This window comes from Suricata suricatta, chromosome 13 (genome assembly GCF_006229205.1).
Source record: "Suricata suricatta isolate VVHF042 chromosome 13, meerkat_22Aug2017_6uvM2_HiC, whole genome shotgun sequence".
Lineage (NCBI taxonomy): Eukaryota > Metazoa > Chordata > Mammalia > Carnivora > Herpestidae > Suricata > Suricata suricatta.
The window spans coordinates 3,698,445-3,723,293 of NC_043712.1; the positions used below are offsets into that span (position 1 = coordinate 3,698,445).

Sequence of the window (24,849 nt, forward strand, 5' to 3'; positions counted from 1 at the left end):
ATGAAATAGAGATCTGCATTCCAGGCCTGATTTTACTGCTAATCCAGTTGGATGATATTGAATTAGTCACCCTCTTGGGTCCTCAGTTTTTTCTCCTGTGAAATGGGTGGGAGAGGAAACTCCAGAGTTGAATGAGATCAGTCTATCCAACTGTGTGCAACAGAATGGAGGGAAGCTGAGCAAAACATTCACTGGATTATAGAGTACCTGGAAATGGTATCTGAGACTCTGTGTTAAAACAAAATCTCCTTCCTTCCTCTTGGGCTTTTTTAACTTTTGAAAACAGAGTTTCTCAGTTTCGGCTGAGGAGTTCAAAAGAGAGTACAGTGAAAACCCATAGAGATTTCACCTAGATTCACCACGCACAGACACTCATTGCTGAATCATTTTGAAAATATCTGTTGTATCATATTTGACCCTAAACACTTCAACATGTATCTGCTGCCAAAGAATGAGGACATTCTCATACATCACTACAATGTCAGTATCATGTCCATGGATCTTAATGTGATACAATAGCAGCCTTGTAGCCTTGATGTCTGCATGCCAAGTTGGGAATCGGCAGACTTGCACCCCAAGGTCTTACACACACTAACCGTGGGTAACCCCAACACTGCATTTTCAGAGCAGACCAGGCAGACTTTCAATTGCTCACCCAAGGCCTGGGGCAGCCATTGGGTGGTGGTGGTGGTGTGTGTATGTGTGTGGTGTGTGATGTGATGCACATTCATGATTTCTCCAGGCTGCTTCGCTTCCAGACTTTCACAGAAATACAGGTTGTGCATTTTTAATCGAAACTGCCGGGCAGCTCAACGCCCAGGAAGTCACCTGGTAGGTGCAGGGAGGGGCAGGGTAGCAGAGTAGTGGAGAGAACACAGGTCTGAATCCCACTTGGACCACATAAGTCCCTTTGGACAACTTACACCAAGCCCTACTTTTCGATCCAGAGGGTAAGGCTGATAATACTTAATAAAGGTAATCAATCCTACAATGCCCATACAGGGTTGTTACAGGATTCAGTGAAAAACTAGTTGCCAATATGGTTATGTTTACCGTTCAATAAGTGTAAAAGTTGGCGTGCTGTATATACTGGCCTCGACTCAAAAGCTTTACTTTGAATCATAGGTCGAGTTTCTTCAGGACGCAGTTGAAACGGGAAGATTGAAATGTATCTGCCTCTAGCTTCATCTAAACTTCAGCCAGCAGCCTCTGCCCACCTCTGACCTCAACTGCCACCACTCCCCCCTGTATTCATTTCGCTCCAGTTGTCCAGTTCCTCCAGCGACCAAGTGCAGGGCCTTTGTCCTTGCTTCCAGCCTGGGACCATCTCCATCCAGAATGATGCTCGCCTTTTTAGTCTACAGTCCAGCTCAAACTTTACTCTGCAAAGAGCCTCCCCTTCCATCTAAAGTAGCCGTCACTGTCCCCCGTCACAGTCCAGCACGACTCCCTGTTTTCTCTTTCTTGAAGAATAATCTGAAACTATCTTGGCTGATTCGTTTGGTGGGAATCCACCGCCTTGTCCACTCCTGGACTAGAACCGAGCTCCGCACAAACTTGACCGAGGAGAGCGCACGCGCGAGCCAGGAAGGCAGTCGGGGCTTCTGTCCCCTCCCTCAGGTTTCACTCCCCCCGCCCGCCGCAACTCCCCGACTCCCTCCAACCAGAGGAAAGAAACCCACAGTGAACTACGCCTGCGTCAAGTCCCTGCGGCGGGCCCGTTGCCATGACACCGTGACGCCTGAGGCGGGACCGGAAGTGACGACCGACCGCGTCCGCTTCCGCAACGGTTGTGCTTCCGGATCGGAAGAAAGGTGGCGGCGCTCTGAGAGGTAGGGTGAAAGCGCTTTTTGGTTGTTGCGGTTTTGTTGCTGCGGCTGTGGAGGTCGAGCGGCGGGTGGCGGGGTCCTCGCCTGGCCGAGGCGGCTTTTGGCCGAGGTCCCCGGGCCGGGCCCCAGGAGCCGAGGCGCCGCTGGGTCTGGGGCAGGGGACGATCGGGCGTCGGACGCAGGGCCGGTGCCTCCCTCCTCAGCCCCGGAGCGCCCGCCGCGGAGCAGGGAGCCCGGGGTGTCTGTCGCACCTCACAAGTGACGAGCGAGCCCGGGACCAGGCTTGGGCGCGTCCCTAATCGGGGCGCATAGTAGACGCGTGTCCGCCTGTGCCGAGCGCTGTGGAACCTTTGGGAGCCGGACGGACCAGAGCCCAGCCCTGGGGAGGCCGAGCGTGTCACAGCGGCGCACAGGAGGGCGCCTGCATAGCGGGGGCGGGGACCCGGTCGAGCTCTTCGCGGGTCCCTGTTGCGGACGTGACTTTCCGACGACTTAGCCCAGTTCGCGCGGAAAAGGGTAACTCGGCAGAAGGAGCATCAGCAGCAGAAGTTGCTTTGGGAACGTCCTCGAGAAGGAAAAAGAACGTGTGTATTCCAGGAAGCGGGGTGTCTGAAGCCCAGAGAGAAATGATAGGTGGAGAGGTAGGCATGGACCAGACTAGACCCTGAAGGGCCTGCTAGGGGTGTAAGGATTTGGGACTTAATCTTAGGGATAACAGGGGAACCCAAAAAGCCTTGGCGGGGAGCATCTATGTAGTTGATACGTTGTCCTGAATTCCAGGGACCAGAAGGAGAAGCTTAAGAGGTGTTTAAGAGAAAAAAAGTGAAGGAAGTTGGGAGAGAGGAAGGAAAAAGACTATTTAAAGAGAGGATCTGCTCCTCTGTTAATTGTCACTAAGAAGTCCTGAAAGTGTCTGTTGGATGTAGTGGCCTGGAGGCCCCAAGCAGCCTTGCTGGAGCGGACTCCGGGCAGGAGAGGGGTGCAGGTTACTTACAAGTGGCTAGAGGCGAGGAACCGGAGAGAGCATTTTCCGTCTGCAGTCGCGCCGGAAGGGGAAGGAGGAGAATAGCCAGATAGGACTTTAGGTTAGAGGAGGGTTGTTGTTTGTGAGGGGTGTTTGTTTGTTTTGCTTTGTTTTGTTTTGTTTTAAGTTGGATGAGGCTAAAGATTGTTCGAGTGTTGCCAGAAGAGAGCCATTGCTGCAGGGAGAAGCCAAAGATGCGGGGGAGGAGGAGGATCCCTAACTTCTCAAAGACTCTTGAGAAATTGTGTGGCTGGAGGGAAGAGTGAAAGAACACAGGGGTTTACACCCGTAAGCCGATTCCCCAGCATCTCCCCTTCAGGAGAGGCGGTTAAGAGCTTTCAGGAAGACCCGTCTCGCTGGTGGCACCCTAAGATGCATGGGAAAAAAAAATTTTAGCAGAAGAGAGTAACATTGAAGGACAAGTTAAATAATTGTTTAGTCTTTTTAAAAAATTTTTTAAATGTTTGTTTATTTTTGAGAGACAGCGTGAGTGAGGGAGGGGCAGAGAGAGAGAGAGAGAGAGAGACTGAGAATCCGAAGCAGGCTCCAGGCTCTGAGCTGTCAGCACAGAGCCCCACGCAGGGCCGGAACCCACAGACTTTGAGATCATGACGCGAGCCTGTTGTGCCCAAGTTTGTAACATCACCCCAAAACAAGCACCAGAGACTACTAGGGAGACTGAGTCACGCCTGCAAAAGCAAAAGGCTTTATTAGGGGCTTAAGCTCTGGCTCACAGACTCCATTGACCCACTGGCCACATGGAGTAAGCCCCGAACACACCAGGGCAGGGCTTTTATGCATTTGGGAAGGGGAGTTACAGGAAATGACAACAGGAGTACAGCGATCCAATCCCTACCCCCCCATCAATACTGGCAGTTGTGGGAGCCAATCACAACATCCAGAGTATTGACCAATCAGAGTGGGCCCAGGACCCCCCACGTAGGGCGTGACTAGGCCCGCCTCTAGAAAAGTCAAAGGTATGGGCCGGCCTCTCCCGATGGGGCGCCTTAGGCGTTGTCCCTCCTTAATGTGCGCCCTTTCATCCAGAGAAGCCGGCGCCTTCCCCTTTAAGTACAGTCTCTGGTCTTTTTTGGGGGCGATGTTACAAACTTGGGCACAACAACCCCAATTAAGAAATAACAGATGAAGGTTACAAGAGAAACCGGCCCTGTTCTTGTCCCTATCCTCCGCATTTGCCAATTAGAACTTGCGGATTACTAGTATGTATCCATTCAGAAAAAATACATCATATTGATTTGTGGGTCTTAAAGTTGACACGGTATTCTAATGTCTTTTTTTAGTATATGTGCTGGGGAAGCGAGTACCTAATGTCTCTTTTTAATTAGGGAAAGCTTTTTTTTTGAAGAAGTGATATTCACACCAAGCTCTGAAGGATGAAAGGAGGCAGGGAGGGTGGGAAGGCGTTCTGGAAACAGGGTAGGGTATGCTCTAAGCCCATGAGCTAAGGAATGGATGATGGCATGTTTGAGGAACCCAAAAAAACATGTGTGGCTGGAGCATGGAGTTAGAAAAGAGAGGGTAAAAGATGAGGGCGGAGGAGACCAAGGGCCGGACCACGCTGGGCCCCATGGTTCTCTGTTAACTATTCTTTCCTGTGCCCTAAAGGCAGTGGGACCAGACCGTACATGACAGTGAGCCTCCTATGCGTTAGGATCATCTAAAATTTACGGTCATGATTCCAGGCTTGTCATCTGTCATATAATTTCATTTTTCTGTGATTTTTATTTTATTTTATTAATTCTCCTAGAGCCAATTTTCACACGCTTTGCAAAAATAAACCCCTGTTGTCAAGTTTCCCTGCAGGAACAGAATGGAAGAAGAATCGAGCAGACTGGAAATTCACACCCCAGTGTTTGGCAAGAAGAAGAAAAAATACTCCGTCTATAAGGAGGGACATCTCGGGAGTTCCCCTCGCAGTTTCGGAGCCTCCCCTCTGACAAGCGAACAGTGTCCCGTAACCAAGAGTAAAAAAAAGAGAAAGGCTTTCCAGCATTTTCCTCCTTCTTCCCCTTTGCAAGAGTCAGAAACTTGCGACGAGGCTGAAAAGGCCACGTCTGTACGCAAAAAGAAGAAGAAGAAGAGAAGACAGAAGGCTCTGGGGGAAGATGAGGAGACAGGCGTGGCGCACATGCTGGTGGAGAAAGAAAATATCAAGAAGACGCCGAAGAATTTTAGGAGGGACGTCGATGTCGCGTACGTGGACACGAACAAGGGACGAGAGCCTGAAGCAGAAGAACCGCAGTCAGTTCCTAAGTCACATGGAAGTGAGTCCAAAGAACCGCATCGTAAAGTTAAGGAGAAAAAGAGGAGAAGACATCGGAAGACAGTGGCATCCGGTGATGCCATGCAGGAAGGCCCGTGTGCCAACCACGCCCTGCCTGAGGCGGAACCACACGAGCCAGAAGCCCCGCTTTCTGCGGGTCCAGACGGTGAAACCGCACAGCTGCCAGCGTCCGCTGATAAAAAAAAGTCTAAGAAAAAAAAGAGAAAGAGAAGAATGTCACATAACCAGGAATTTGAGGCATCGTCCGGGCCGGAGGGTCTGGAGAACGCGTACTCTGAAGGATCTCGAGAATTCGGTGAGGTCGAGACTGCAGGGGGCAGCCAGGACGCCGGCAGGGTAAAGAAAAAGCCTAAGAAAAGGAAGCGAAGGTCTTCTGTTGAGAGCCCCGCAGCGCCTGGTGGTGAGTCTTCAGTGCCCACCGCCAGCTTGGAGGACACGCACGTCGATTCCCTGGACGGTAGCGGCACCCCGATTGAGGAACGCGTGAAGCGCAGGCCACGGAAGGAGAAAACCCAGGCCCGCTCGGCAGAGGTGCAGAAGGTGCAGAGGTAACGGGGAACGCGACGTCTGTCAATGTGTGTGTCCTCTGTGTGCGTCCTGCCGGTGACCTCTCTCCGGCCCGCACGTAGTCCATGGCGGAAATCACGAAGAGATAGACGGTCAGATGCACAGAGCAATGTGTACGTGTGACCTAGTAACGTGCCAAGAAGCTTCTTTTCTTCCTGTGTAAAGTAAGGAGTTAGATTTTCACTAAGAACTAGTCCAGCCCTAAAATTCTAGGAATAAGTTTAAAAAGGCATTTCAAGAACTCCAGATGACCTTCCTCTGTATGTATCTAAGTAGAAGAAATGATTATGTAACTTAGAATTTTTATAGCAGAAAAAGCCTTGAATTACGGTTCTCCCTAATAAAAGAGGTGTAGACATCATCATTTACATAATTATCATGTAAGTTTACCATCTGATATAATAACTACAGCAATTTCTTTTTAAAAGACATGGAGGAACTTTTTTTAGTGTTTATTTTTGAGAGAGAGAGAGAGAGAGAGAGACACAGAATCCGAAGCAGGCTCCAGGCTCTGAGCTGGCAGCACAGAGCCCGACGCAGGGCTCGAACCCACAATCCTGGGATCATGACCTGAGCCAAAGTCGGATGCTCAACTCATGGAACCACCCAGGCACCCCTACATATCTTCTTTTTTTACGTTCATTTATTTTGAGAGAGAAAAAGCAACCATGTGAGCAGGGGAGGGACAGGGAGAGAGAGTGGGGGAAAGAGAGAAGCTGTCAGCACAGAGCCTGACACGGGACGCAAACCCACTGACCACGAGATCATGACCTGAGCTGAAACCAAGAGTCAGTGCTTTACCAACTGAGCCCCCCAGACGCCCTGTGCGATTCTTAGGTTTTCTGCTGGAGTGGTTAGCTGCTAGGCTTGCCCACACTAAGAGGAGGACTGGACAACTGGCAGAGAGTTTGGGGATGAATGAGTGACAGATGCAGGGAACACTAAGCAAAGGGGAGACGTGGCCATTGTTACCTACAGCAAAGCAATTGGAGCCACATAAACCTGAATGGTGATTTATTGAATTAGTAACTTTATCATCAAAATCAAATCACTGGAAGGGTGGAGGTGAGGTGTGGGTGTCCCTGGGAGGTAGCAGAGGGCTTAGCCCTCTCCTTCATTGGAAAGCTGCTATCTAAAACACAACAAAATTGAGAAACAGGCTAGGAAGGATTAACATCTGCTGAAAATTAGGCTTTGGGCCACACGTTTACCTTGTAGGCAGCCTCCGCGGTCTATGCCCGTTAGTGAAATCCCATCGGAGAGTCGGGACGGCGCAGACAGCGCCGGCTCCTCCACCCCTCCTGGCTTTACCACTGCCCCAGTCTGAAGTGAGGGTCATTTTAGCATTTGACAGCCTCGAGGGCAAGCTATATGTTAATGTGAGTCCATCCGATTTCCCCCGTAGGTTAGAGTCTACAAATGAGGAAGAAAGCCATCTGGAATTGGCTAAAGATTCCGAAACAAGGTATTTATCTGAAGATTCGAGAGACGTGGGCGACTCGGATGTGGATTTGGACTCGGCCGTGAAGCAGCTCCAGGAGTTCATCCCCAACATCAAGGACAGGGCCCCCACCACCATCAAGCGCATGTACCGGGATGACCTGGGGCGGTTCAAGGAGTTTAAAGCCCAAGGTGAGCTGGGGGGGGCTTGAATCGTTGTTGGGCTTTCCTGTCTGCAGGAGGGGCCCCTGACCCTGGCCTGTGAACAATGCAGTTTTCTAGATCCACCAGGAGCGCCAGCTGCCTCCAGCTTCACCTCCTTCCAGAGTTGTTGTCCACGCCCTGGGTCTCCTCGGCCCAACTTCCGGTGGGGGGGGGGGCCCGCAGGCTAGCTCGATCCTGAGGAGGAGGAGGAGGAGGAGGAGGAGGAGGGACAGAGCGCCTGGGGAGGACGCCAGAGTAAAAGGCTGTGAGAAAGGTCGCTGTTGTCAACCTTGACGAGGCGTGGCTTCCTTCCTCTGATGCTGAGTTCAGGGTACGCGGAGTGTCACACGGGACCCGACGTGGTCTCCTTGGCTTCCCTGCGTGATAAGAACTTCCCAGAAAAGGTACGCAGTCAAAGAGTGAGCCACAAAGCGAAGCCGTGTGCTTCAAACGAGCGGTTCTGACTGGGCCGTGAGGGACCCAGTAGACTGGTCACCGCGAGGAGTAAAAAGCGGGGCCTTAGCCTCGTGCAGTTAATGTTGAAGAGATTGGTTTAGAAAATAGACAGAGTGACGGAGAAAAATACAGTTAGAGCAGCGCCTATGAATGCTCCTATTCTTTTTGTATATTTTATGTCGAAACTCTTTGGAGTATGTTTTTTATAAAAGACATTCTTGAAATAAGCCTAACGAAGAGAAAACCGTATTCTGTGTAAGGCCATGAGTATATAATAAAATCTGGTTGCTCGGAGTTACAGAGAGGATAGAACGCAGTGGATGACGGCCTGGCTGCCCCACCCCCACCCCCATATGCGCAGAGGACGGACGTGAGTTTGTATTGGCCACTTCGTCACACTGCCTGGGGGGGGGGTAGTATGGCAGATGAGTAAAAGGGGGACTCCTTAAAAAAAATTTTTTTTTTAAATATCAACAGGTTTTTCTTAAACGCTTACTCATTTTTGAGAGGTAGAGACAGAGTGTGAGTGGGGAAGGGGCAGAGAAGAGGGAGACACAGAATCCGAAGCAGGCGCCAGGCTCCACACTGACAGGCTTGAGAGCAGCGAGCCTGACGCAGGGCTTGAACCCACCAACCCCGAGATCGTGACCTGAGCCAAAGCCAGGACGCTCAACCAGCTGAGCCCCCAGGTGCCCCAAAGGGTGGGGGGCTTCTTTTAAATGTTTCTCTCCATACTGCTTGAACTTTTAATGAAGATATATTCCTTTTTTAATATAAAAAAATGACTATTTTCCAAAGAGATTGATGAACTGGGGAAGGTCACTCTGGACGGGGAGGCGCAGGGCGGACTTTGGGAGCAAAATGGCTAAAATTGAAGGGAAGCCGAGGGCCACAGCGGGGGCTGGGGGAACTGATGTCAAGGGCGCGGCTGAGGCTCCTTCCTGGCAGGGGGGAGCTGGGCGGGGGCGGGGGGTGGGGGAGCTGGGGAGGGGCGGGGAGCCGGCAGGCCACCACATTCTAACTGCTGAAGACCCAGTGGGAGCGGTGGGTTTGCTTTTTCCTTCATCATTGATGATACATACTTTTTCTCCTCCCCCAAATCCTAGGTGTCGCGATTAGATTTGGCAAGTTTTCCGTAAAGGAAAATCAGCAGTTGGAGAAAAACGTGCAAGAATTTCTGTCCCTGACCGGAATCGAGAATGCGGACAAGCTGCTGTACACGGACAGGTACCCCGAGGAGAAGTCCGTGATCACCGACCTGAAAAGAAAGTACTCCTTTAGACTGCACATCGGTAAGGTTACCGCTGTTGACCTGTGACCTTGCCCAGCCCTCCAACCCTAGATGGAAGAGGCGCGGTGGTGCTAGGTGCTGCCCTCTCCACCGCTGAGCTGAATTGTCATCGCCAGACTGTCCTTCGGGGGTTTGGAAGGTGTTCACCTCCCCCAAGCGTAGCTTTTCCAGATCTTGTAGAAAGTGACACGATCCGGGGCACCTGGGTGACTCAAGTCAGTTAAGCGTCCGACTTCAGCTCAGGTCATGATCTCACGGTTCGTGGGTTTGAGCCCCGCGTCGAGCTCTGTGCTGACAGCTCTGAGCCTGGAGCCTGCTTCGGATTCTGTCTCTCCCTCTCTCTCTGCCCCTCTCCTGATCACACTCTGTGTGTGTGTGTCTCTCTCTCTCTCGAAAATAAACATTAAAATTAAAAAAAGGGACACGGTCAACTTGAGCTTTCCTGCTGGGTGGGACCGACGGCCCTGGCGTCTGCCCCTGTGCTCTTGTGCGCTGCACAGCGCTCACCCCTCGGTGCTCCAGGCTCTCCCGAGTTTCCCGAGTCCAGATTCATGTGTGCGCTGTCGCTGGGACCCTCCTCCAGCCCGGGTACTTGGAAACTGAGACAAAGTCATGAAGCAGTGGGATTGGATGGGAAAAAGTCCATGAACTCATTAATTGTTTTTTTATTATTAATGTCTATTTTTTTTTGAGAGAGAGCGTGAGCGGGGGAGGGGCAGAGAGAGAAGGAGACACAGACTCTGAAAGAGACTCCAGGCTCTGAGCTGTCGGCACAAAGCCCGACATGGGGCTTAAACTCCCGAACCATGAGATCATGACCTGAGCGGAAGTCAGACGTTTAACTCACAGAGCCACCCAGGCGCCCCCTCTCCCACCAAAAACACCCATGAATTGAAAGAGGATGATTTCTCAGGTGTGCCCTGGAGTGGGCAGGGGCACCCAGGGTAGTGAGCCCCCATCGGGGGCTCTTTGGGCCTCAGAGGAGGAAACAAAGCCCGCTCCTTGAGAAAGGCCTCTTGTCAATCTTCCGGAGAACTGTTGGCGCGCGTCCTCCACGTTAGCATCCTCTCCTCTTCATTCAGATTTTGTTGACGTCACTCTGGTTTATAAAGAACTTTTCCCTCGAGCGTGGCAGAGCGGAGGCTGGAGGAGTCAGGACGTCCTAGGCTTGCCGTTTTCAGAGCTCCTGGAGGCGACTCGTGACTCTGTGTCTCTGCGCCTCGGGCGGCCTCTCCGCAGGGTGTGTGGAGCCCCAGCCTTGACGTGGGGTCCAGGACCGTGGGGACGGCTGTGCTGGTTTCTTTTTGCAATTGTGAGTCCAGTTCAGGCCCCGTGTGGCCCCCTGACCGCCTGCCTCTCTTCTGACTTTAGGGAAGGGCATTGCCCGGCCCTGGAAACTCGTTTACTATCGAGCAAAGAAGATGTTTGACGTCAACAATTACAAAGGCAGGTAAGAGGAAGGCTTAGCAGCTCGGGACGCAGCATCTCTCCGGTGCTTGCTGGTAGGTCAGCCAGCGCCACACGCCGTGTCTGTACTGCCGTATGTGGTCCGGCGCAGACGAGCGGGGAAAACCGCGAGGGCTTTGTTCCAAAACCAGACTCCGTATCTGTTGTCAGGTGTGCATCTTCAAAGCCCATTTCAGTTCCCGCCTCTTTAGTAAATGTTTGTGATCTTCCCCTATTTATTTTTTAATTTTTTGTTAAAAAATTTTTTTTTATGTTTTTTATTTATTTTTGAGAGACAGAGAGAGAGCGCGAGCAGGGGAGGGTCAGAGAGAGGGAGACACAGAATCTGAAGCAGGCTCCAGGCTCTGAGCTGTCAGCACAGAGCCCAATGCAGGGCTTGAACCCACAAACCGGGAGACCATGACCTGAGCCGAGGCCTGCCGCTCAACCGACGGAGCCCCCCGGCCTTCCCCTTTCCGAATCCCCGGCTTTTCCTCTGTACTTTCTTCAGCTCTCAGCCCGCCGCGCCCCTCTTAACGCTACGCATGAAGGTTTCTTTACTCTCCGCTGACACGTAAGCGCCCGTGTACCCAGCGCTCCTCCGAGTGACGTTCCCTTCAGCACCCGGGCCGGTCCTGGGGGTCTCCGGCGGGCATGTGGCGGTGGGGTGAACGCCAGCAGGAGGCCCCATGAGAGCAGCGCGCAGGGCTTCCTGCGGTGACAGTCACGCCCTCCTCCCGCCCTCCCCAAGTGAAATAGCAAACTACATTTTGTTCCCCGCATCCCAGAAAAAAACCAGCAGGGAACAGGTGTCGGCTGTGGGTAAGCGCTCTGCCCAGGCCACAGGGACGGGCAGGCTAGGGCTGAGGGCCCAGACCGTCACCAGCGGCTTGTGGATTTGACCTCACTCTGGGAGGCACAATTCTTGTTTTTAATTTTTTTTTAATGTTTTATGTATTTTTGAGAGAGAGACAGACAGTGTGAGCTGGGGAGGGGCAGAGAGAGAGGAAGACACAGAATCTAAAATGGGCTCCAGGCTCCAAGCTGTCAGCACAGAGCCCGATGCAGGGCTCGAACCCATGAACCGCGAGATCGTGACCTGAGCCAAAGCCGGACGCTCGACTGACTGAGCCCCTGAACTGAGGCATGTTCAGTGAATCTGGCAGGTCGTTAGGCAGGTGGCTGCACGATTTGAAACCAAGACCTATGCATCATCTGAACCCCAACCACTGACACGACGACTTTGGTTTCTTTTTTTAAAATCCTGACCACAAGAAATAAACCTTAAGCAGAGAAGGGTGGCCGCAGACGGAAACCCACTGTCCCCTTGTCCCCAAGCCCCGGGGCTCAACGCCTGTGGACAGAACTCGAAGGGAATTCATTAAAGGTGACATGTTCAGCCTGACGTGAAAGAAAGCTTTTGGTAAATGAACGGTGGCAGCTGAGGTGACAGTCTTCTCTCTGTGACAGCAGCGTGGGAGTGACAGTTTTAGCGTAATACGAAGTCTGTAATTCTAATAAGAAAGTTCATTCATTTGTACCACGTGATTTGTGTGCGGTAACAATTTGCCCTTAGAATACTTCTGTTTCGTTGTTGTTCTTAAAGTCTATCTATTGTGAGAGAGAGAGCAGACACGCATTTGTGCATGAAAGGGGGAGGGAGAGAAAGAAAGAGAATCCCAAAATTACAGTTTGGGGGGCACCTGGGGGCTCAGTCAGTGAAGCATCAGACTTCGGCTCAGGTCATGATCTCACGGTTCGAGGGTTCAAGCCCCGCGTCGGGCTCTGTGCTGACGGCTCAGAGCCTGGAGCCTGCTTCCGATTCTGTGTCTCCCTCTCTCTGTCCTTCCCCTGCTCACGTTCTGTATTTCTCTTTCTCAATAATAAATAAACTTAAAAAAAAATAAGTAAACATTGAAAGAAAGAAAACTACAGATTTCAGTCTGGTGCGTCATTCGGCATCGGAGCCTGTGCTTCCGTCCTCTCAGGTACAGCAAAAGAGACGTGAAGAAGCTGAAGCGCTACCACTCCCTGCACGGGAACGACTGGAAGAAGATCGGCGACCTGGTGGCTCGAAGTAGCCTGTCCGTGGCCCTGAAGTTCTCCCAGATCAGCAGCCGTGAGTCCGCGGCCCCCGCCCCGCGGCCCCCGTGCGGGCCCTTCTCCGTGCCGAGCCGTCTCGTTTCCTAGCCCGCGGTGTGAAACGGTGCAGCCTTTATTCACACGACCGATGTTTATAAAAAAATTTATTTTATTTTATTTTTTTTTTGAGAAAGCGAGCAGGGAGGGTCAGAGAGAGGGGGACACAGAATCAGAAGCAGCTCCAGGCTCTGAGCTGTCAGCACAGAGCCCGACGCGGGGCTCGAACCCACGAACCGTGAGATCATGGCCTGAGCCGAAGTCGGTCGCTTAACCGACGGAGCCCCCCGGGCGCCCCCACTCGTCCAAATTGTTGAGAAAAAGTACCATCACTCTGTGGACCAAACCGAAGATATGTGTAGGCTGGTGACTTGAGGCCTCCCCTTTGCCTGACCGTGGTGACCGTGGTGACGAGGAGGGCGAGCCATAGATGGCGTGATGCCTTCTCGGATGGTGGCTTCCAGTGCCTTTCCGTCGCGTCCTGTGGGACCCCCTGGAGCCAGTTTCTCGCTGGGGGCGCCCAGGGGGAGTCACGGAGGCTGCGTAGAAGCCACTCACTGATCTGGTTCCTGCCCAGTGCTGGCAGCCTCACTGTTTCATGCGGGAGCTGCCCCTCTCAGAAAGCAGACTCCGAACCACACATTGCTTTAAGAAAAGACTGTTCTATTCCGACATCCCACAGAATCTCTGTAGACGCCGGGCTGGCTCCGACTGAGCATCGACTTGATTGCGGCCCGGGTCATGATTCCAAGGCTGTGGGGTCGAGCCCCGCTGGGGATTCTCTCTCTCTCTCAGCTCCTCTCTCCTACTTGTGCGCTCTCTTTCTCTAAAGTAAAAAATAATAATAATTGGAAAAAAGAATCTTTGGCCACTGTAGCGATTCCTCATTAATTTACACATGGCTGTGCTTGGTGGTGTTCACGTAATTTAGAGATGTTGCCCACTATCTTGTGAAAAATCCTGATTTTTTTTAAGACTTTATTTTTTAGAGCGGCTTTGGGTTCATAGTAAAATCGGAAGGTACACAGATTTCCCGTAACTCCCCGGCCCCCACGCAGCCTCGCCCCATTATCAGCGGCCCCCCCACCAGAGTGGTGCCCTGAGTTCAGTCCGTGAACCCGCACCGACACATCCTGGACGTCAGGGCTCACCCTTGGTGACCTGCGTGCTGCGGGTCCGGACGAGCGTGTGATGACGCCTGTCCGTCGTCATCAGTTTGTTTGTAATGTCGTGTTTGGAGACCAGTAGATGAGCAGCTGGGAGCCCCTCCTTTTTGTGTCGGCAGCAAGAAACCACGGTGTCTGGAGTAAGACGGAGACCCAGAAACTGATCAAGGCTGTCGAAGAAGTGATTCTTAAGAAAATGTCTCCCCATGACTTGAAAGAGGTGGATTCTAGACTCCAGGAGAACCCGGAAGGCCGCCTGTCCATTGTGAGGGAAAGTCTCTACAAGGGCATCTCCTGGGTCGAAGTAGGAGCCAAAGTAGGAACCAGAAACTGGATGCAGTGTAAAAGTAAGTGGTAAGTTTTAAGGCTTCTCAAATGAATTTCAACAATATATCCCCCTCCCTCCCTCACTCGCTCCCTCCCTCCCTCTCTCTCAGACACATGCCACACGCATCAGTGGAGTGGGTGGATGGGGGAGGTCAGCGAGAGGATGACGGGACCGCTGTGCGGAAAGCTTGCATGTCAAGGACGGGCGTCCCCAGGCAGCCAGTGTGGCCACCTCAGTTCTGATCTACGTTAGCACTTCGCTAACCTGTAAAAAAATTTTTTAAATGTTTTTTATTTATTTTTGAGAGACCGAGACAGCACGAGCAGGGGAGGGGCAGCGAGAGAGGGAGACACAGAATCAGAAGCAGGCTCCAGGCTCTGAGCTGTCAGCACAGAGCCCAACGCGAGTCTTGAACCCACAAACTGTGAGATCATGACCTCAGCCACCAGGCGCCCCTACACTTCGCTAACCTTGATTCATCGCGTCTCTTCCTCACAAGGGAACTTGAACCCTTTTAATTCTGCGTATTGACTTTTGGTTTCTGTCCCCCGCTAAGTCTTGAGTAAAACCAAGTAGTTCTTTCTTTGCAGCCTAAAAAAACAAAAAACAAAAACAAAAAACTGAAACCACCCTTTAGGAGAGAAGCCACAAGCACGGCGATGAGCAGGAAACGCGCGTGCCTAGTTCGGTGGCTCCTCTGTCCTCACCAGAGCGAGGCAGCCGCATTCCTTGGACTTTAGACACACTTGTCCCGTAGGAGCGTCTCCGGTCCTGACCGTGCTGCCCCTTCTCTGCCTGATGTGGCTGCTCCGAGCCCCGGAGGGGCTGAGCGGGGCGGTCAGCTGCTCCAGGACCCCTCGGCACGGCGGGCCCGCAGCTCCCGGCCCCACGCCTCGCGCACAAAGGGAGCGCGGTCGGCGTCAGTATCAGCTAAGTCGGATCCAGAGGAGGCGTGTTTTGTACTGAAAGCAGACTCCTAGGCTCTGCCCTTCGTCGTTACGTCCCTCGGGATTCTGTCATAGGGTTCTCTCTGTTTTCCTACAAGGCTACGCTCAGGGACCTAAACTCCAAGGAACACATACTGTGTGGGGGCAAAACCTTTATATGCGGGTCTCCACAGGGTGATGTAGTGGAGAAGAGCGCGGGAGACTGCGGTGGAAACCTCAGCCCAGGACGTGCACTCTGTTTTCCCTTCTTTGCACGCAGGACGGAAATTCTGACGAAGAGGATGACGAACGGTCGGGAGGTGTACCGAGGGGTGAACGCCCTGCAGGCCAAAATCAACCTGATCGAGAGGTACGGGAGTAGGAAGCGCCACTGTCATGGCTGTTTTTCTCTCCGACCAGAGAGTCGCTGAGCAGAAGTCTGCAGCGGGATTGCTAAGGTTCAAGTCTGTCTTTCCACACCTCCTGCGTGTAGGACCTTGGGACCTTTTCCTACCCTCCCAGGTCTGGGTTTGTGGTGGTGATGGTTCCTGCCTCCTGGTGCCGTTGGGAGAGGAGGTGACAGAATGCACGTGAAGCCAACGACGCACTCGATAGACAGGGTTATTCTCGTCTCTGAACGGTTTCGTGTGGGTAGGAGCGGTTTCGTGTGGGTAGGAGTTACTGTGTCCGTTGGAAAGTGGAGGTGACTAATCCAGGCCGAGCCCCGCCGCCCTCCAACGCGCCTCGGGGTGGGGGGGTGTGACTGTGTCGCCTGGTCTTTGTGTTTGTCTTTTTGCTCCTGGCCCAGGCAGACCCCTCCCTCCCCTGGCCTGGTGCACAAACTCTTCAAGGCGAGCAGGCCGCGCTCATGTCAGTGGGTAACGGCAAAGGGCAGAAGAAACCTTGGATTCTGGGCACGCGTGCGGCGCCTCCTTCCCGCTCTGTGCCCCGAGCCCTGCTGGCGGCTCTCCGCGCTGGCCTGGCCGGTGCCGCCTCCGCCCGGCTTCTACCAGAGGCAGCGCAGAGACCAGCAGACCCGAGGGAGCCGTCTCGCAGGCAGGCCTGGCCACTTCGTTGTGAAACCTTGACCCAGGGGCGCGGGCCCTCAGCCCTCCGTCGTCCTCTGTAGAGCAGAGGTGGTGCCTCCCTCAGGCCTCAGCGGGACGTGACAGTCTTAACGTGGTCACGCGGCAGCGCTGAGCACATACCTGCCGTTACTGTGTGTCCACACTGAGAGCAACACGGTCTGGTGGGGGATGGGAAGGGCCTGGAAGGAGAGATGGCTTCTCTTGTCGGCCTCCAGCTCACTAAGTGGCCTCGGGCTAACCTTGGGCTAGCGTGCCAACCTTGCTGGCCTGAACACGAACAGGGATGAACATGCTAGTCCCCTCGAGCTTTCTTCCTTTTTTTCTCTTAACATTTGTCTGTTTTTGAGAGAGTGCAGGGGGGAGGGGCAGAGACAGAGGGAGACACAGAACCAGAAGCAGGCTCCAAGCTCCACGCTGTCAGCGCTGAGCCCGAAGCGGGGCTCCATCTCCCGAGCTGTGAGATCTTGACCTGAGCCGAGGTCGGACGCTTAGCCGACGGAGCCCCCCGGGCGCCCTGAGCTTTCCATGTTTGGGAGTCCGTGCTGATGTGTGCTTGAACACTGAATGTTAATTCTTTCTCCTAGATTGTATGCGACAAATGTGCAAGATGCCCATGAGATCAGCTGGGAAGATCTGGCGAGCACCATCGGGTGAGGCCGTTTCTTTCATGTTAGGCTAATTGAAAGAGAAGGGGTGGCGCAGTGAGCGAGTTTGGAGAAGGCGGGGACGAGCGGGACGGGGGCCCGCGCTGCAGGCGGGATCCTGTGTGGATTGTACCGTCACACGGGGATCGGGGGCCTCTACGCCCCCCCGCCCCTTCCCTCCCCGCCACCCCTCGCCAAAGACGCCGCGGAGGGGGCAATGAAATGTGTGCAGAGCCTCCTAGGAGCCTCTCACAAGTTCAGCGATTCCGTGGAGGTCCCACAGACCCTCTGCCCCAAACCATACATTCTAAACAGGTGTCCCACATGTGCTGTCGCCTACGCTCTCTTCTCCAAGGGAATAAAATAAAGTAGTTTTGTTCAGCGCTGGAGCGTCAGTGGTGGACAGCATGCCCTAAACGAGAACGGCATCCTGCGTCATCACGGCGCACTCCTCGCGCCCAGGAAATTCGACGCCGATAGGGTGCCAGGCCCTAAAGCAGTTCACGTTCAGTTTCCCCCACTAATAAATGCCGTGCGGGTGACGTCCTTTATGGCATTTCCGCCGGTTGACCACCCGGTCCCGATTCGCTCGGTGCATTTCACCATCCCGTCTCCTTAGTGTCTTTCCATCAGTAAAGCTCTTCTGCCTTTGGCTTTGAGGACGTTAAAGGTGCGGGCTCGGACGGGCGAGTGCCCCCGGCGAGAGGTCCCCTGGCGTGCCCGAGCCCTGGCGGTGAGGCTTTGCGTTGGCGGCGGGAGCGTGCGGTGGGCGATGCTGCGTCTTCACCATCGAGTCACGTGAGGAGCAGGAGGCTCATTTCGATGCTTTAGCTCTGGCGGCATTTGCCAGGTTTCCCCGCCTTAGTATAAAAGTACCGGCTTTTCTCTGGGGGATCCACAGGGGCCGGGGAGATATTTTGAGACCATGTGAAGGGCCTGTTCCTCTTTAGGCTGCCCTAAGTAGTTTCGGGGGGGTGTTCATTTGCATCTTTCACCTGCGGGGTGAGGTTCGACTTTCCTATGTTTATTTAACTATTTGTATTTATTTTAGAGAGAGAGTGTGCGAGCGAGAGGGGGAGGGGCAGAGAGAGGGAGACACAGACTCGGGAGCAGGGCCCAGGCTCTACACTTTCAGCACAGAGTCCAACGCAAGGCTCGAACCCCTGAACCGTGAGATCAGGACGTGAGCCGGAGGCAGACACTTCACCGCCTGAGCCCCCCAGGCACCCCAGATTTCCGTGTGCCCGTCAGCTGCCTCCATTTCCCTTTGCCAAGAGCTTTTGTCATGTATCAGCGGGACATTTCGATCCCTTCTGCTCCTGAAGGCACAGCCCCGATCCTGGTAGCCTGGTGTAACGCCGAGCAAGGGAGTCCGGCTGCAAAGCGCAGTCCCTGCCGGCGGAGCAGAGGGCTGCGAGCCGGGGTCCGGGCGTCGGTCTCCCCAGGCGGGGGTGCTAGGGGTTGGACGGTGGGCGGGGCGGCCGCCTGGTGGACTCTCAGGAGTGTGACGCTGCCCTTGGTCCACGGGGAAAGGTTGAAACTGGTTCTGGTGCCTATGTGCGCCTCAGGATTATCGACAAGGGACAATCCGATGGGGTGTTTTAACTTGGAGACAGGAAGTGTGTCCTGACAGACCCCGCCAGGGGTCACGGACATGCTCGTGGGGCCCCCAACCCCTTTCCAGTGCACCTGACAGTGGGCCACCCACTGCGCGGTGTGACGGGCCCCTGAGAGGGGGGGGCGTCGGGGGCCCCGGCCCACCAGCGACCGTCCCGCGAGGCCGCCGAGCCCTCCCGTTGTCGGAACAACGTACATTTAACAAACGAAAGATTAACCAACGTCAAAGCTGTAAAATAGCGACTGTGGCATCTAGTCGGATGCCGTTTGGAACAGTGCGTTCTCCAAGTTTTAATCATTAAAACTGTGAAAAAGAAATCTGAAAGTTCAGTCTCTCCAGAGTCTTAAAGCCCCGCTTGTGAATTATTTAGGCAGGGTGAAAAGAAAGCGTGTCCGCCTAATGAGAGGTACCGTCCACTTCGTTTGAAAACATCCAGATCTGTTACTGTGACTTTTCCAAGCCCCAGGTTGGGTCCGCAGAGCGTCCTGCTGGGCGCCCGGCCCTGCACAGCGAGACACGGGTCATGATCTCACAGTTCATGAGTTCGAGCCCCACGTCGGGCTCTGTGCCGACAGCTAGCTCTGAGCCTGGAGCCTGCTTCCCATTCTGTGTCTCCCTTTCTCTCTGCCCCTCCCCTGCTCGCACTCTCTGTCTCTCTCAAAAATGAATAAGCATTGAAAAACATTTTTTTAATAAAAAAGATTCTTTCCTCCTCTGCCTCTCTCCCCTGCTTGTGTACGTGCACTTTCTCTCTCAAAATCAAATAAGGAACAATTGAGATTTTGTGTTTTCTGTCCTACTTCTTGTAAATTGAAAATATATTTGATTCACCAAAACATCATAAGCATTTGCTTTTTTTTTTTTTTTAAGTTTTACAAAATACAAAACCAGGAGACATCTGCTTTTGGGTTGTGACAGATGTGTACTTAATTCATGCCAAGGGTCACGGGTCAGAGTGCGGGGTTTGGAGGCAGACCACCCAGCTCAAGTACCAGCTCTGTCCTCTTCTCTGCTGTAAGATCTTGGGCAACTTCCCTGTGCCTCAGTTTCCCCATCTCCAGAATGAGGCACCGACCACTCCTCAGGGAGTAGTCGTGCAGACGGTTTGTGGGTAGATGGGAAGCTCTCCGGGTGGGCCACGTACAGGCAAGCTGCTGTTGTGCTTCCTATTCCTGACTAGTGACTGACATTCTTCTGGTTTTTTAAAAATTTTATTTATTTTTGAGAGAGACCGACAGCGCAAGCAGGGCAGGGGCAGAGAGAGAGAGGGAGACACAGAATCTGAAGCAGGCTCCATGCTCCGAGCTGTCAGCACAGAGCCCGACGTGGGGCTCGAACCCAGAACCGTGAGATCATGACCTGAGCTGAAGTCGGACGCTTAACTGACTGAGCCCCCCAGGCGCCCCAAAACTCTTGTATTTAAGCAGCATCCATCCTGTGCTATTTTCTTCCCTTTGCGTGTGTTTCTTGTGTGTTCTTTTTAACCAGATGCATGACGGCTTTCTTGTATGTGTCGTGTTTTCCCCGCACATTGATGGACGTGGTGGTGTCACGTTCAGGATTAAGAAAGTCACGCCTACACATTCTCCTGACTCAGTGTACTTCGTCCGCAGTAGGGAAGTGACCAGTTTTTTTTTTTGTAACTGATGATATCTTTTTTGTCTTTTCCTTTCTAAAGTGACGTCCCGCCGTCCTACGTTCAAACAAAATTTTATAAGCTGAAAGCTACCTGCGTTCCCTTCTGGCAGAAGAAGACTTTCCCAGGTCGGTACTCGCAGTGCTGTACTCAGACTGTTGAGAACCCAGAAGGTGGTGGCATGTGCTGGTCACGTGACCCCGGGCACGTGACTTGACTTCTGGGAGCCTCGGTTTCTTCGGTTGTCACATGGCCAAATTGTCAAGTCCTAACCCCCACCTGACGGCACTTTCAAAAGTGTGAAGTGAGACAGTAGGTGAATTGTGGTCACCAGGGTGCTCGGTGCTTAGTGAGTGCTTCTGGGTCGCCGTCCTGTGCTCACCTGCTCGTGTGTGCACGTCACGTGGCGTGTGCACACGGCTCTAGAGAAAACGAGGTGCTGGGTCCCTTCTGTGCAGACACTCGCGGGTGGCTTGGGCAGTTCCCAAACTCAGGACATCAGAGCCCCGCGGGGAGCTTGTTGAAAACACGCACCAGGGCCTCATCCCACACACACCGAGCCCCCACCTCCGGACTGGGTCCGGGGGCTAGATTTTTCTCGAACACGCTTACAGGAGAGCCTCGAGTGGGTCTGCCCAGCACCCGCCTTCGGGAGCCACGGGTTTGGGGGACGCTGTGTGTGTAGCGTACCATCAGCTACTTGCATTCAGCAGACATTGCCGCCTGGGTTCGAATCCTGGCTTCGTTCGCCCCTACTAACCCCGTGACGGTGGCCAAGATTCGTAATGTCTTTATGCCTTGGTTCCTCACTTGAAGGATGAGCTGACAGTAGGGGCCCCCCTCCTAGGATTTTGAGGGGCTGGTTGGGTGAATCTAAGTAAACCGGTTAGAACAGGGCCCCGTGCACAGCAGTAGCAGCACGCTACCCACATCCGTGCCATCTCCCCTTGACCTTGGGCAGGAGGTTGTGTACGCGGAATTTAAAAATTAAATCTCTTTTCTTTAGAGATCATAGACTACCTTTACGAGACCAGTCTGCCTCTGCTCAAGGAGAAGTTAGAGAAGATGATGGAGAAAAAGGGTACTGAGATCCAGACTCCCGCAGCGCCCAGGCCGGTCTTCCTGCTCAGAGACATCTTTTATTGTGACGACAACAGTGAGGGGGAAGGCGGGGAGGAGCAGAGTTAGGCCTCCGCAGGTTTGGCTGCATTTCTTGCACGGGGCAGAGGAGCTGTTTTCAGGATTGACAGTTAGTAGAGAAGGAGCCACGGCCTTGGGAAGGGCATGACAACGATGCCTTGTGTGCTGGAACATTCCAAAGCGATTCGTGCATTCATGCTCTAGCGCATCTGAGCGTGCAAAGAAAGGGGCGTGTGAGAGTCGATTTAATTCTTCTGTGCCGCCGAAAATAATCACAACGAACAGTTCTTATAAAACAGCAGGATCCCGCGTCCCTCTCACGGTGGCAGAGGGCGGAGTCCCATCCCATGAACGCTTCTTGGTGTGGATTTTGACGCACGCACCCTCCGCAAAGAGGGGGCACGACGGGTTTAGTTCACGTGCCCGCGGGTTCGCTCTCTGTCTCCCCACTTCTGTGTTCGCGGCGCACGGGAGTGTTCGGTGAGCGCCAGCGGGGCCGTGGGGCCGCCGGGGTCCCAGACCGGCTTCCCTCTGCGCGCCCTGCCTGTGTGTGCGGACTTCCTGAGTGCGGCACGCGTTCGGCCCGCAGGACGCCTTCCCAAGGCTCTGAATTCACCTGCTGTCCAACTGGGAAAACGAAAACAAAACTGCAAAGCCAGCAGATGTCTCCACCGCTTCCAGAAGCTCTGGCTCTGTTAGGTTTATGGGGGGATGACGTGTGGGTCTAAGGCACGGCTCGCGCCTCACGAGATTTCAAGGATAATTGAAGTGTTGGGCTATTCCATCCGCCAGGAAGGCTGGATTCTCGAGCTGCAGGGAGGCGGCTGCGGCCCGAGGGGTCCCCGCTAACGTGCCCCCTCCCTGTGCTGCTCGTGCAGCCCCCAGGTTGTCTCCTGCCGCTGCCGCAGTGGGACCCTGGGGTGCTGTTGGTTAATGCATCCACAGAGCTAGACATCTTCCCAACGCTGCCGGACTGGAGAAGGAAGAGCACAGACTCGTGTGGGAGTCTGGTCACCAGCATATCCCTCGCACCTGTCCCAGTGAGGCGCCAACAAGGGACACTCCGTAGATGTTCGGCAAACGAATGGCTGTTTCCTTTGAGCAAGCGTTTTACCTGCGCCCCCTCCTGCCCGTCTCCACGCCGGCGGAACGCACACTCTTTTCGGAGGACAGTCGGTGAACCGCATCAGAGCCGTAAGGATGGACGTGATGGGAGATGGAGCCATTTCACTTCCAGAATTAGGAGGACTGGTGCGTAACAACGGCACCTTTATAATTTGAAAAACCGAAAAGAAAGGTCAGTGTTCCTTGACGGGAACTCGTTACTGTATATTCCTAGAATGTGATCATATCCAGAAATGAAAAATGAACACGATAGATTGCATTAACATAAAAAGAGATCAACAAAATTAAGATATTTCAGAAGAGTATATATTTTCAATTTTGTAAAAGTCAAAAAAAAGGGAAACTGTGTATCTGCGGCTGCATTAAAACGTCTGGGAGAAATTAAACCCCGTGTTTCCGGAGAGGGTCTCGCGGGACAGTGGGATTGTGAATTTACAGGTTGGAACTCTCGATTTGCAAGTGCCAGAAGCTAGACCCAGACAGATATGAGGAATGCGGGAGCTCTCAACACTGAAAGAAAGGCCAAAGGGACTGCTTGACTTAAGGACTGGTCCAGCTCCTCGGAGTCCCCAGAGATGGGATTTCCTGCGGACTCTCTGCTCTCTCCCCCGCAACCACCGCCCACTTCTCTTCAGTGCACACGGCCCCTTCACCTCGCACCTGCGTCCGCAGCCGGCTCCCCGTCCCGGGAGGGAAACAGGCCTCCTCCTACTGCTCTCAAGTCCCAGGCTTGGCTTCTAGTGCCCAAGTTAGAGCTCGTGCCCAGCCCTGACGCGGCGCCAGCACCGGAAAGGGAGGGGGGTCTTCAGTGCGAGCTCCCCTCTGGTGCCAGGGTTAGCTTGCTGAGCCCTGAGTGGCTGAGGGAGAGATACCCCAGTGCAAAGAGTCAGGGTCCCGTTAGCAGGGAGGGAACGCGGACTCTGAGGAAGCAGCCCACCGACGTGTGTTCAGTGACTGATTGCCTGTGCTGTGAGTTTTACAATAAACTTGGGTACTTTTTGTAGAAGTTCTATTTTAAGAAAAAAAATGTTTAACGTTCGTTTATTGTTGAGAGACAGAGACAGAGCATGGGCCGGGGAGGGTCAGAAAGGGTCAGAGGGAGACACAGAATCGGAAGCAGGCCCCCGGCTCTGAGCCACCCAGGCGCCCCCATGGGTGCAGGAATACGGGAGACGAAGGGCAGGGTCGCCTGGATGTGTCACGTGCAGGTCCGCGAGAAGAGAAGACTGTGAGGGGGGCCGGGAGTCCGACTCGGGCTGTGCCCGCTTTGCGGAGGCGCCCGGTCAGCGGGTGGAAGATCCGCGAGGGATGCCCGGCCGCCCCCCCCCCCCCCCCCCGAGGTGAGGGCCGAAGCCCGGAAGCAGCCCCAGTTTAGAGGCAGAGAAGCGCAAGAGAGGAACCCGTGTCGGGTCCGTGCTTGGGAGGACGTGGAGGAGGAGGAGTAGACCCAGAGTGAGGGGAACCCGCCCGCCCCCCGGTCCCGGGGGAAGCAAGCACAGGGAACAAATAGGACGGTTTGGAGCACCCGTCCCGGTTCTGGGCATCCGCACTTCTCAGTGGGCTTTCTGGCGTTTTTGTGGGTTTTTTTGTTTCTGTTTTTTTTTTTTTTTAATATATTCTGCTCTGATAGAGCCTCTTTTTTTTTAATGTTTATTTATTTTTGAGACAGAGACACAGAGTGCAAATAAGGGAGGAGCAGAGAGAGAGGGAGACACAGACAGAATCAGAAGCAGGCTCCAGACTCTGAGCTGTCAGCACAGAGCCAGACGCGGGGCTCGAACCCACAAACCATGAGTTCATGACCGAGCCGCAGTCGGATGCTTAACTGACTGAGCCCCCCAGGCGCCCCTCAGCGTTTTTATTGTCATGTGTAGATGCCGTTCCCAGCAGAGAGAGGGGGGAGGTGAGAGTCCTAGACAGACCCAGGCGTCACTTCTCCTCAGTGCTACGTTTAGTTGAGCACATCCTGACCGCATGCAGCGAGTCAGGTGCCGCTAGGAGCTCACGATCCGGAGGAAACTGCACACTCAGGCCTGTGTTCTCACCGGCTGCACGACCTAGTGCGTTTCCCGTCCACTTCCTGAAATACAGGCCACAGTCCCGATTGCCTGGGCTCCCCCAGCGAGGCACCAGCCCGGCGGCTGGCTCTGAGATCACGCGAGGTGTCCGGAGTCCGTGATCACAGTCTCTCTTCCAAACACCTCAGCTCTTCCTCTCCCTCGGCGGCCCGCCCGGTCCAGGACCCCACACACCGTGTGAGCCCTTCCATCTGCCTCCTGGCACCTACGAACCGGATATTTCCAGAGGAAAGCCACACACCTGGGCCCGTCAGTTTCACTTTAATGGTGGTCGGCCGCAAGCAGACGCAGCATCCCCAGCGGGTGCGACTTTGCGTCTCTGTGGGTTTGCCGTCCCTTCCCCACATCAGCTGACGCCGTCACCTCCCACACCCTCTTCTGCCCTTGTCGTGATTCACT

General features: G+C 53.9%; 1 protein-coding gene across 7 annotated transcripts; it reads left to right on the plus strand.

Annotated features, from left to right (window-relative positions):
- The first annotated feature begins 1,768 nt into the window (after positions 1 to 1,768).
- TTF1 (transcription termination factor 1) lies at positions 1,769 to 23,378 on the plus strand. 7 transcript variants are annotated; one of them, XM_029919921.1, is made up of 11 exons: positions 1,769 to 1,832; positions 4,667 to 5,706; positions 7,131 to 7,357; positions 8,932 to 9,117; positions 10,488 to 10,566; positions 12,551 to 12,681; positions 13,987 to 14,221; positions 15,402 to 15,491; positions 16,794 to 16,859; positions 20,150 to 20,235; positions 21,114 to 23,378. In XM_029919921.1, the coding sequence occupies exons 2-11, from the start codon at positions 4,685 to 4,687 to the stop codon at positions 21,293 to 21,295; spliced, it is 2,304 nt and encodes a 767-aa protein (XP_029775781.1). In that variant the 5' UTR covers positions 1,769 to 1,832; positions 4,667 to 4,684; the 3' UTR covers positions 21,296 to 23,378. The 7 variants fall into 7 exon arrangements, 5 of the variants coding, with proteins under 5 accessions (XP_029775781.1, XP_029775783.1, XP_029775780.1 ...); XM_029919923.1 differs by having other exon boundaries at positions 1,814 to 1,832; positions 4,678 to 5,706; XM_029919920.1 differs by lacking the exon at positions 1,769 to 1,832 and adding an exon at positions 1,842 to 2,470.
- Positions 23,379 to 24,849: the final 1,471 nt, after the last annotated feature.